Here is a 13084-nt window from a genome sequence, read left to right on the forward strand (position 1 = left end):
GTTTTAAGTCAGGGAGCACCTGTAAGCTGTCGAGAGTCATGAATGTAAGATGGGCTGCTAATAAATTAAAAGCATCCCATATATAGTCCCCAACTTTTCCGGCTCAGCAGACCAGCAATGGTAGCAGCTGAGGGGGGGGGGGGAGAAGCTGGTTTTGTACGGGCATCCACTGCTTGCACAAATGGATTTTCGTGTGCTTGCTCACTCGCCTGATGCTTGTACAGACCAGTTCCCAATGGGCCGAGGACCGGTTCCCAACGCACTGTGGACCGTTACCAGGCCACAGACTGGGGGTTGGGGACCCCTGCTATATATGATACGTGCAAAGATATAAATGGGAAAAGGAAGTCTAAGGACCTTGATTTCAAGAAATGCCTCTCCTAATCGGAATGGATCTGCATCCTAGGACAAATTGCTGGGTGTCTTCAGCTTTTGTGCAATTGGGAGGCAGCTTTTCAATTGCTGTGCTTATCTTGTGGAACAACCTCTCTGTGGAAATTATGCTTGAAGATGCTAAAATGTGAATTATCTTGGAGGGCTTAGATGAAGGAGTGGACATCATACATCACTGGTAGATGTTTTGCTTTTAGGAGCTCTTGCTGATTCACTTTAACCAAACTGGGGCTGTTTGCACTGGATTATTAATGTATGCTTATAAACTGCAGAGAGTCTGTTAGATTGTATGTGTGTGTGTGTGTGTGGGGGGGGGGTTATCAATAGAAGGAAGGAGAATGAAAAAACCCACATCGGTGCATTGTATTCACAAAAATTCCTAAAGTTGGGTGGCTTTTCTGGGAAGGCAATATGCCAGGAAACACCAATTATTTCAGAGAAAGCCCACAGTCCTTGTGAATAATCACTAGTAGTCAATCTACAAATTACAGGATAAACAGATAAGATTCCCTGTGTTGATTTTCATGGCCAACTAATCAAGGCAAGGGCTTTGTAGGTATGTGTGAGTAACAACAACAATTCAGCTACTAGTGAAGATGTAGCTATGTTTGCATCTGCATAAGGAGACAATCTGAAAAAAATCCTGCCAGAAGCCCTGCAAACCATGGTTGCCTCTGGGCATCAAGGAGGAAGCTGTTTTTATGCCAGCACACTTTGCAGTGTATCTTTAAATGCTTTGCCCAGCCTTGCTCTCCAGTGCAGCTGATCCATCATTACAATATGCACCATGCTTTGTACACACAAATGCCACAATGTTTCCTTCCTTCTGTTTAACTGTGCCTCTGCCTTGCCCTTTCCCCATAATAGTGACTGATATAAGCATGCACAGCATCAGGCCCCAAGAACCAAGAAATACACACGGAATTACTTCTGAGCAGTTTTGTTTATTGTTCCTCTCCTATAGACATACCCCTTGCCAAACTAAAGCAACTATTTGCAGTACAAAAAATATACTCTGAGAATTTCTAGGCAGGAGCTTTCTTAACTCTCTTTCTCCTAACCAAACTGTCTAAGTCAAACATGTCAAACTTGCGATGTCACGTGACATCGCGCAACGTATCGGGACGGTTTTGCCATTGCTGGCAATGGGATGGGCACGGCTTCCAGATGACGCGTCTGGCCCGTGGGCCGGCAGTTTGACACCCCTGATCTAAGCTTTGCTGCCTCTTTGAAGCAAAGGTAAAATACATTCGTGTATCATGGTTGTTTTAAGGCCATGGTGTGAGTTCAGAAGAAATTTATGCTGAGAACCTTGTCACATCACCAGGACCAGATGGATTACACCCCAAGGTTCTCAAGGAACAGGCAGATGTGATCTCAGAACAACCAAACCATATTTTTCAAAGACCCTGGAACACTGGAGAACTACCAGGGGACTGGAAAAGGGCTGATGTGGTTCCCATCTTCAAAAAAAAAAAAGGGGGGGGGGAATGGATCCAGGAAACTACAGACTTATCAGCCTGACATCAATACCCGGGAAGATTCTGGAAAAGATAATCAAGCAACGAATCTGTGAGCACCTAGAGACAAGCAAAGTCACAAGCCGAAGCCAACATAGGTTTGTCAAGAACAGATCGTGCTAGGCCAGTGGTTCTCAACCTGTGGGTTGGGACCCCATTTGGGGTTGAACGACCATTTCACGGGGGTCACCAAACAATGCAGTCTGCCATTTCCCCCCCCCCCCCTTTTCCTTAGCTGTGGTACTCCCTTTTATTCTACTGGCTTTTGAAAGCCAATAGAATAGACTCTCTTGAATAGAGTCTAATTCTATTGGCTTTCAAAAGCCACTAGGAATTGTCCAGGCTGTCTCTGCCCTGTTGAGCCCGCCAAAAGTCCCATTCTGCAAACGGTGCTGCACCAGTTGAGTAGTCCTCGACTTACGACCGGTTGAGTAGTCCTCGACTTACAACCGGTTGGGGGTCGCAGCATTAGAAAGGTTGAGAACCACTGTGCTAGACAAATCTTACTGCATTCTTTGCAATGTGACAAAATTACTAAACCAGAGAAATGCTATGGATGGACATGTCCGGTATAAAACAAGCAACCGGATCCACTCGTGAATGGTTCATGTCAGCAACTTTATTGTGTTCTACCTATATTACAAGAATCTCCCCAGGTTGCTTGTTTTCCCTTGGGAACAAACTGATGAGTTTTCATGGAAATTAAGGGAGGGTTAGGCTTATGCCTCTTGTAGCTGTGCAAGGATTCATGCCTACCTCCCTGCTTGACTCCTCCTCCCTGCCTGGCTGGGAGCTTCCCAACATCGCATGAGCTCAGAAATGAAAGTCAGACTGAAAATATTAGAATTGGGGATTTGGGGTGGGGTAGGGAAATTAACACCCACCTGTGCCGTGAAGCCTGTATAGAAAGCAAACCAGATTTGCACCATCATGCCAGCAAATGTCTTGAAGAAGAAGTAGCGGAGAAATTTGGCGATCCGGAGGTAGGACCACTTGCCATGGACAAAGAGGAGCCTCTGAAGGTAGTGGAACTGAGCCAGTGCATAATCACTGCATTGCACTGCTTGCATGCCTTCTTGCCCACTGATTCCAACCCCTATGTCCGCAGCTGGAGAGATTGCGAGGAAGGGCTAATATTAGATCACATTTCAATTTTGACCAGCAATTATTTGTTATTTAACAGAATAACAGAGTTGGAAGGGACCTTGGAGACCTTCTAGTCCAACCCCCTGCTCAGGCAGGAAATCCTACACCATTTCAAACAAATGGTTGTTCAATCTCTTTAAAACTTCCAGTGTTGGAGCATTCACAACTTCTGGAGGCAGTTTGTTCCACTGATTAATTGTTCTAACTGTCAGGAAATTACTCCTTAGTTCTAGATTGCTTCTCCCTTTGATTAATTTCCATCCATTGCTTCCTGTTCTTCTGTCAGGTGCTTTGGAGAATAGGTTGACCCCCCTCTTCTTTGTGGCAACCCCTGAGATATTAGAAGACTGCTATCATGTCACCCCCTCGTCATTCTCTTCATTAAACTAGACATACCAAATTCCACCACCATCTGTCCCAATGAAGCAGGTAGATAACCCTGTGAGGGTGACGTTGAAGTCAACTTTGGCCAACTCTTAACCATCCTCAGCAAGAAATCTGTTTAGATTTCTTGTAAGGGATAGTTCTCCCTTTCTTGATGCTTGGAAATTTTAAAAAAAAAAGAGCTAAAGATAGTGTCAATCAAATTCAAGTTGAAGGAGTCCCAACTTCCAAACCTAACCTATAAGCCAGGGATTTCTTTAGTCTTCCATCCAAATACTAACCAAAATTATGTATGGCTTTTCAAGACTGGTCCTGAGGACTTTAAAAGAAAAGCAGGAGGTATACAAAAATAAAAAAGGATTGTTAGAAAAAGAGGGGAAAGGGGGGGACCTTCCATGATCTCACACTCTCTTGCTTTGGCTCCATTTATTATGTGACTTCTGAAAGGTAAAAGTCTTTATCATCATCATCATCATCATCATCATCATAGAAGAGAAAGAACTGGAGAAGATAACAAAATACAAAGACCTACAAATAGAAATAGAAAGACTGTGGCAAAAGCAAGCGAGGGTAGTACCAATAGTGATAGGCTCCTTGGGTGCAATCCCAAAACAACTGGAGCACCACTTGAACACCATTGGCATTGACAAATTCATTATTAGTCAATTGCAAAAGGCGGCCTAAACTAGGAACTGCTTCCATCCTGCGATGATATCTGTAATACCATCAAACATCCACATCTGCCTATCCCAGGTCCTGGGTAAGGACTTGATAGGTAGACAAAATGCCAAATCCAGTCTGAACATCTGGCTCACTGTGTGATGATCCATAATAATAATAATAATAAAGTTGGAAGGGACTTTTGAGGTCATCTAGTTCAACCCTCCTGCTCAGGCAGGAAACCCTATACCATTTCAGACAAATGGCTGTCCAGTCTCTTCTTAAAAACTTCCAGTGTTGGAGCATTCACTACTTCTGGAGGCAGCTAAGGAAAAGGGGGAAAAAATGGTGGACTGCATTGTTTGGCGACCCCCGTGAAATGGTCATTCAACCTCAAATGGGGTCCCGACCCACAGGTTGAGAACCACTGTTTTAAAGAAACTTAGTTGCGTGGAATTCATCCACCTTAGAAGCTTTTCTAAAGAAAAAATCTCTCTCAATGTACCAAAAGGTAATAGTTACAAAAAGGTTGCTAAAATATCCTAAATCTAACATGTCCTCAACCCCAAATGTCCAAACTCTCTCTAGCACACTTTCTTTTCTTTCCCACCTGTAAGACCAATCTAGCTCTTCCTCCACAGGAACGGAAGTCCCTGTGTGTATAAAAGTTAAACTTATATTTCCATGGTGACAGTTCTACTGTGCCCTGGACAAGCTCCAAGCCCTCTGCTTTACCCAGACAAATCTAATCAACTGCAAATTTAAGCCCACCTTCTCCACTGTGGCAGCATTCAAATGTTTTGGACTATAATTTTGTGAGCTATAATTAGCATAGACAACAGTCTGTGGCTAGTCCTGAGGAAAGCCAGTTTAAGATCATAACCTGGCTACTCAAGGCTATATCTCTGAGACCAAAAAGGGCAGGAGACTCACTTTTAATCATGTTGACATCATTGGCCCCATCTCCAATGGCCAAGGAGATAGCGTTCTTGTGTCTCTTCACCATTTGCACAATGAGGGCTTTCTGCTTGGGTGTGACCCTGCAGCAGATCACAGCTTGGCAGGTGGTGGCCAGTTCCACAAACGCTTTTTCAATGAGTCTCCTGTGGTCCTTGCTGGTGTCCGCAGTCCGAAAGCACAGGTACTCCAAAAGGCCTTCCTTCTTCTTTGCTTTCTTGTCCTCCTCCGTGTGAAAGATTTTCTCCTGGGGACAGATGAAGCCCAGACTTACAACCCAGGGGTCTGATTTCCTTAACAAGGATTATAGGTGTCCTACCTTACTCATTAGAGCACTCAATGAACCCTTAATTAAAAAATAGGCTTTTGCCCACCTTGATAGAAACCTCTTCTTCTGAATGTCTCCTATCAATGTGCAGGAAAGTATCCCATATTCTATAAACAAAAACTGGGTACAGGTAGTCCTCGACTTACCACAGTTCATTCAGGGACTGTTCAAAGTTACAACCGCCCTGAAAAAAATGACTTTTCAATTACCGTTTTTCACACTTAACAACCATTGCAGCATCACCATGGTCACGTGATCCGAATTAGAACACATGGCAACTGACTCATATGTATGACGGTTGCAGTGTCCCAGTGTCCTGTGACCAGCTCACTAACAGTCAATGGGGAAGCCAGACTCGCTTAACAACCGTGTGTGTTTACCTTAACAGTTGCATCGATTCACTTAACAACTGTGACAGGAAAGGTCAGCAAATGGGGCAAAAGTCACTTAACAAAGCTCTGAGTTAGCCACCTAAATTTGGGGCTCAGTTTTGGTCGTAAGTCAAGGACTACCTGTACTACAGAGGAGAGGGACCCATTAAAAAATGTTATCTTACCAGGAAATCCCCAGTGACCACCAAGGCTTTTTTGCCGTGCATTGCAGATGCTTGATAAGAAAGAAAAGAGTTGACGTCGCAAAGGGCTTCACCACTGCCAGTCAAACTGTTGCTGCTGCACCAGGCTGGTTCAAGAATCTCACTGCAAAATAAGATGGGGGAAGAAACGAGAGCAGGTCTCTTTTAACCCAGAAGCACAAGGCCTCAGACAGCTTGAAATCACAAGCGTTGACCCACTTCCCCAAGTTGCACCTGCAACATCTAAGCCTCCCATTCCACAGTTGGGAAAGCTACAGGATGAGGGCAAAGATTCGTTCTCCGAGTTTGTGGGTTGGTTTCCAAACGTGTCGTTACCAGGCTAGGTAACATCTTCAGCGGTGTTTAGGGGGTGTCGGTGTTCTGTTTACAAGGGCTTCAGGTTGAGTAAGGGTCTCGTGATGGGTCTTGTGATGGGTCAGGTATGAGTTATCAGTGAGGGGCTTGTGATGAGTCTTGTGATGGGGGAGGTTACATTAGGTCAGGGTCATTGGGTGGTGAACTGCTAGTGGGAGGGGGCCTTGCATGGGTTGGTTGAGGGTCGGTGCTGCCTCTGGTTGGCTGTGTGGTTCATTTGGATTCTGAGGGGTTCCTAGGCTGGTTGTAGGTCAGTGATGGCAAACCTATGGCACGCGTGCCAGAAGCGGCATTCAGAGCCCTCTCTGTTGGCACGCACACCACCGCTGCCAGCAGCAGGTCCATTAGGGCGCCATCGCTGCCCAGAGCAGGAGCCCTGCCCAGCACAAAGGAGGCGAAGTGGCCAACTAGAAGCTTGAGTAGAGGTGGTAGAGCAGAGGTCACCAACCATTGTCGATTGGTGGACTGAAAGAAAAGGGAGGGGAAGCATTTTACGCACTGCAAATGGGGTTGGGCTAGTGCCCGCGTAATACTCATTAGCCCTATCCCGTTCTTGCATGGTGCAGCGCCTTGTATCTGCACCTCGTGGCGTGGCGGCGGCCGTTTTTGTGCCTTGCAGCACGGTGGCCCATTTTTGCGCCCTGGTTTTTGCATGCCAGAGGCAGCACTCAGAGGCACCTCCCTGCCCCCCCCCCGAGGGCACCACAATGCTGATGCGGGCCTGGCACTTTGCGATAAATAAGTGGGTTTTGGGTTGTGGTTTGGGCGCTCGGTCTCTAAAAGATTCGCCATCATTGTTGTAGGTCAATGTGTCTGTTGAAACAGAACAACACGGACACTGACATCCCCTAAATACTGAAGAGGTTACTAGCCTGGTAACGAAACGTTCAGAAACCAAACCACAAGCTCGGAGAACGAACCTTCACCCTCATCCTACACCTGAGCTACAGATATTCGGCACTATTGCAAATCTACAGGATGTTCATGGAAAGTTTAATTTCTGAGTCCGAGATAAAGACAAAGGAAAGCTGAAGTTCAGGAACAGAGTCTGCATTTGCTCTGTACGCAGACATCCTTCCTACAAGATAGAGAGATGGACTATGAAAAGCTAGTGGGCCCCACAAAGAATTTCATAGCAAAAGAACAAATGAAATACAGGTAGTCCTTGACTTACAACAGTTCATTTGATGACCATTCAAAGTTACAATGGCACTGAAAAAAAGTGACTTATTTTTTCCACACTGACGACTGTTATAGTATCTCCATAGTCACGTGATCAAAATTCGGACTTTTGGCAAACAGATCATATTTATTTATTTATTTATTTAATTTTATTTATATGCCGCCCAATCCCAAAGGACTCAGGGCGGCGTACAAAATTAAAACAATCATCTAACAATAAAACAATAAAATAATACAATCATACCGCGAGTCCGATCATATCCCGCCCCCCCCCCCCCGGGGACATCAGCCCCAGGCCTGCCGGAACAGGAGAGTTTTAACGGCTTTCTTAAAGGCCGGCAGGGTGGGAGTAGTTCGAACTTCGGGGGGAAGTTGATTCCACCAGGTCGGAGCCACCACAGAAAAGGCCCTTCCCCGAGGGCCCGCCAGCCGACATTGTCTGGCCGACAGGACCTGAAGGAGGCCCAATCTATGGGACCTCACCGGTCTCTGGGAACTGTGCAGCAGTATGCGGTCCTGTAAGTATTTATGACTTTTGCAGTATCCCGGGGTCGTGTGATTACCTTTTGTGACCTTCTGACAAGAAAAGTCGACGAGGAAGCCAGATTTATTTAACAACTGTGTTACTAACTTAACAACTGCAGTGATTCCCTTAACAACTGTGGCACGAGAGGTCGTAAAATGGAGCAAAAATCACTTAACAAATGTTTCACTTAGCAACAAAAATTTAGTGCTCAATTGTGGTTGTAATCGAGAACTACCTGTACTGTATTAGGCAGTTGAAGTTGCCTCTCCAGATGTCAATGTTATTTGGGTGAATGTGATGATAGAACGAAAGGGAAGGTTCAAGATCAGTCCCTGATATTTTCAGATATAGTTGGTCTCAGCTTATAACCATTCAGTGACTATTTGAAGTTACAAAGCACAGAAAAAAAGTGACTTACACCTGATTCTCGCACTTACAACCATCACAGCGGTTAACAAAGCAGCATGTATTTATGATGGGATGCAGGGTTACAGGGTCATGTGTTCACCTTTGCCAACCTTCCCAGCCAGCTTCTGACATGCAAGGTCAATGAGGTAAGCTGCATTTGCTTAATGACCGCTTGGTTCACTTAACAACTAGTGATTTGCTTAACAACACTGGCAAAAAAAGTAGTAAAATTGGGCTTCACTCAGTTAACAACTGCCTTGCTTAGCAATGGAAACTCTGGCCCCAGTTATAATAATAATAATAAAGTTGGAAAAAACCTTGGAGGTCATCTAGTCCAACCCCCTGCTTAGGCAGGACACCCTATACCACTTCAGACAAATGGCAATCCAGTCTCTTCTTAAAAACTTCCAGTGTTGGAGCATTCACAGCTTCTGGAGGCAGGTGGTTCCACTGATTAATTGTCATAAGTTGAGGGTTACCTGTATTATGGGATCATGCAGTTTTGGCGGGAAAACTTCTGCATGAACTATTCAACAAACACAGTAATATGGGTGACAGGGATTAAGTACCCAATGATTTGAGCATAAGGGAGAGCTAGTTTGGTGTGATGGGCTAGAAACAGGGCTACTACAAGTTTTAGTTCTCCCCTTGACTCCAATTGGCTTCAGTGGACTTAGATCTAAACTTGATCTGGGGGTTTCAAACAACACCTGATTATTTTTCAATTTGAGTCACTTCCTTTCCCTTGCCCAACCACAGACAACCAAAGACACCTGTCGTATCTCCTTACCTGATTTCGCTCTCCTCCAGAATGGTCATGTCCTCGGAAAGGAGGTGGCAAGCAAACCCAATATTGACAGCAGTTTCTGCAAATCAATAACGAAGACCAGAAATGGGATTAAAAGCTGGAGTGTGACACATTCTCTTCTATTTTTACTTCCATCCCTGAGATAAGTTTTTTTTAAAGACTGTAGGTAGTCCTCAACTTATGACCACAATGGAGTCTATTGCTCCATTTCTATTGCTAAGGAAGACTGTTGTTAGGTGAGTTTTGGCCCACTTTACGACCTATCTTGCCACAGTTGTTAAATGAATCACTGCAGTTGTTAAGTTAATAACACAATTGTTAAATGAATCTGGCTTCCCCATTGACTTTGCTTGTCAGAAAGCTACGAAAGGGAATCACATGACTCCGGGGACACTGCAACCGTCATAAATATATGCCAGTTGCCAAGCTCCCGAATTCTGATCACGTGTCCACGGGGATGCAAGTGTGAAAAATGTTCTTAAGTCACTTTTTTCAGTGCTGTTGTAACTTTGAATGATCTCTAAATGAATGGTTGTTAGTCAAGGACTACCTGTAACTTAAAACAAATGATTTTGCAATACACATACTTGCCTAATATCAAGTCTCTCATACTATTAAACGAGATCAGGAAAGCTGCACAGAATTCCACAAAAACAGCAATAACTTCTTTGCATCGATTTAAAGCTCTTCAGAAGTACATAAAGAGTCTTGGGATCTAACAGGAGTTTCCTGACTCCGAGTTAGTGGTTGGTTCACTATCTAATCTCTTTCAAAGATCTGAAATTCTTCTTCCCAGATTTCTCTCCACCTGGGCTAAGTTGCTGTTTATGAAGTAAGCTGTTAATGGCCTCACTCCGAGTGTCTCAATTATTGAGGCCTCTCTCTCTTTTCCACTCCTTTCCCAGCCTCCACAACCTTTCATATATGAATTGTTTGCTTCTTAAACATCTTTTTTTTTTGCAGTCCAATTTATTCAGAAAAGATGAACATACAAGTAATCCTTGACTTACGACCACAACTGAACCCAAAATTTAGGTTGCTAAGCAAGACAGTTTTTAAGTGAATTTTGCCCTATATTAGATCTTTCTTTCCACAGTTGCTAAGTGAATCAGTGCAGTCGTTAAGTTAGTAACAAGGTTGTTAAGTGATTCCAGCTCCCCCGTTGAGTTTGCTCGCCAAAGGTGATCACATGATCCCGGGAACACAGCGACTGTCATAAATATGATTTAGTTGCTTAGTGTCTGAATTTTGATCCCATGACCATGGGGATGCTGCAACGGTCGTAAGTGTGAAAAATGGTTATAAGTCACTTTTTTCAGTGCTGTTCTAAGTTTGGATGGTCACTAAATGAACCGTTGTGAGTCAAGGCCTACCTGTATATCTGAAAATATGGATATCTCTATCAAAATGTGTTAAGGGCACAATGAGTAATGCCTTTCAGTTTGTTTATACCAGGGGTCTTCAAACTTGGCCCTTTTATGACTTGTGGACTTGTGGACACGTGCCTGGCTGAGGAATTCTGGAAGTTGAAGTCCACAAATCATAAAAGGGCCAAGTTTGAAGACCCCTGGTTTATACAGTTAATTTTTCAGATTCTGTGGGCATGTCTCTTGAAGCAGAATGAAATCATCTGGATGCCTGGAAATAATTTTTTCCCCAGAAAAGAATGTCATTTCTGAAGGATTCTCCAGGACTAAAAAAAATGCATGAGTTGGCTGATGTACCTTGCTTATCTCCAGTTAGCACCCACACTTTGATGTCCCCCCTTTTGAGAAGATGAATGGTCTCAGGGACTCCATCTTGTAATTTGTCCTCTATGGCTGTAGCACCCAGAAGCTGAAAGAACAAAACAAGAGTCGATTGAAAACTTCACAATCCAAACGTAACAGTACAAATTTCATAGTACAGTACAGGTAGGCTTTGCCTTATGACCCCCACTGAGCCCAACATTTCAAAATACAGCCATCGGTGTAGTGATTGTTCAAAGTTACAACATGACTGAAAAAAGCAACTGATGACCATTATTCACACTTACAACCATGGCAGCACCCCTGTGGTCATGTGATCCAAATTTGGATGCTTGGCATCTGACATGCATTTATGATAGTTGCACTGTTGATCCCCTTTTGCAAACTCCTGAGAAGCAAAGTCAATGGGGAAGCCAGATTCACTTAACAACCATATTACTGACCTAACAACTGCAGTGATTCACTTAACAGCTATGGCAAGAAAGGCTGTAAAATGGAGGAAAAACTCAGTGAACAACTGTCTTGCTTAGCATTGGAAATTTTGGGGTCAGTTGTGGACGTAAGTTGAGGACAACCTGTAAAGCTCTTTTCAGCCCAATCAATATCAGATAATGTCAACTCTCAGGAATGGAACAATATCCAAGATCTCATGTTGACTCGGCTGTCAGTCCAGACCAAAACCAACATTTACCTTGAGATTCTGCTCAATTTCCTCATATACTGTGTCCAACCCTTGGGCCCGGCCCTGTAATAAGATGCTCGCTGCATGGTGTTTCTTCTTCCACAGAGTGTACTCCTTTTTATCCAACTCTTTCATAGCCAGGCATAAAGTCCTTAAGGTTTCTGCTGCAAAGCTCTGAGGGAGAGGACAAGTGTGGGTTTCTAAGGAGGTAGCATTTGCTATGAATTTGTGTGTCCATTTATGGCATAATAATAATAATAATAATAATAATAATAATAATAATAATAATAATGATAACAACAACAACAACAGTAGTAGTAGTAGTAGTAATAATAATAATAATAATAATAATAATAATAATAATAAGTGCTGCCTATGCAAAGAAGCTGAAGAAACAGTGGACCACCTGGTAAACTGTTGCAAGAAGATTGCACAGACTGACTACAAGCAGCGGCATGACAAAGAAGCAACAATGGTGCATTGGAAGATCTGCAAAAAATATCATTTGCCTGTAAGCAAAAACTGGTGGGATCATAAAATAGAGAAAGTCATAGAAAATGATAAAATTAAACTGCTCTGGGACTTCAGAATTCAAACAGACAAGCACCTGCAACATAACACCCCTTTTTTGTCGATAAGAAAGACAAAAAAGTCTGGATAGTGGACGTGGCAGTGCCTGGAGACAGCAGAATAGACGAGAAAGAACTGGAGAAGATAAAAAAATACAAAGACCTACAAATAGAAATAGAAAGACCGTGGCAAAAGCAAGCAAGGGTAGTACCAATAGTGATAGGCTCCTTGGGTGCAATCCCAAAACAACTGGAGCACCACTTGAACACCATTGGCATTGACAAATTCACTATTAGTCAATTGCAAAAGGCTGCCTTACTAGGAACTGCTTCCATCCTGCGACGATATCTGTAATACCATCAAACATCCACATCTGCCTATCCCAGGTTCTGGGTAAGGACTCGATAGGTAGACAAAATGCCAAATCCAGTCTGAACATCTGGCTGACTGTGCGATGATCAATAATAATAATAATAATAAAGTTGGAAGGGACCTTGGAGGTCATCAAGTCCAACCCCCTGCTCAGGCAAGTAACCCTATACCATTTCGGACAAATGGCTGTCCAGTCTCTTCTTAAAAACTTCCAGTGTTGGAGCATTCACCGCTTCTGGAGGCAGGTTGTTCCACTGGTTAATCAGGAAGCTTCTCCTTAGTTCTAGGTTGCTTCTCTCTTTGGTTAGTTTCCATCCATTGCTTCTTGTCCTGCCTTGACTCCCTCTTCTTTGTGGCAGCCCCTGAGATATTGGAATACTGCTATCACGTCACCCCCTCGTCTTTCTCTTCATTAAACTAAACATATCCAATTCCAGCAACCGTTCCTTAT

The 13084-nt window shown here is 43.7% G+C and overlaps 1 protein-coding gene across 1 annotated transcript in view; it reads right to left on the reverse strand.

The window, feature by feature from the left end:
- Nucleotides 1-13084, reverse strand: part of ATP8B3 (ATPase phospholipid transporting 8B3) — a 67678-nt gene that overhangs the window by 9664 nt on the left and 44930 nt on the right. The window contains exons 18-23 of the mRNA XM_039347228.1: nt 11701-11865; nt 10986-11097; nt 9244-9319; nt 5945-6086; nt 5037-5307; nt 2798-3021 (exon numbers count right to left, since the gene is read on the reverse strand). Coding sequence (XP_039203162.1) covers nt 2798-3021; nt 5037-5307; nt 5945-6086; nt 9244-9319; nt 10986-11097; nt 11701-11865 — 990 coding nt within the window. The remainder of the gene's footprint in view (nt 1-2797; nt 3022-5036; nt 5308-5944; nt 6087-9243; nt 9320-10985; nt 11098-11700; nt 11866-13084) is intronic.

The sequence above is a fragment of the Crotalus tigris genome, unplaced genomic scaffold (genome assembly GCF_016545835.1).
Source record: "Crotalus tigris isolate CLP2741 ecotype Arizona unplaced genomic scaffold, ASM1654583v1 scf7180000018057.1800818, whole genome shotgun sequence".
Classification (NCBI taxonomy): Eukaryota; Metazoa; Chordata; class Lepidosauria; order Squamata; family Viperidae; genus Crotalus; species Crotalus tigris.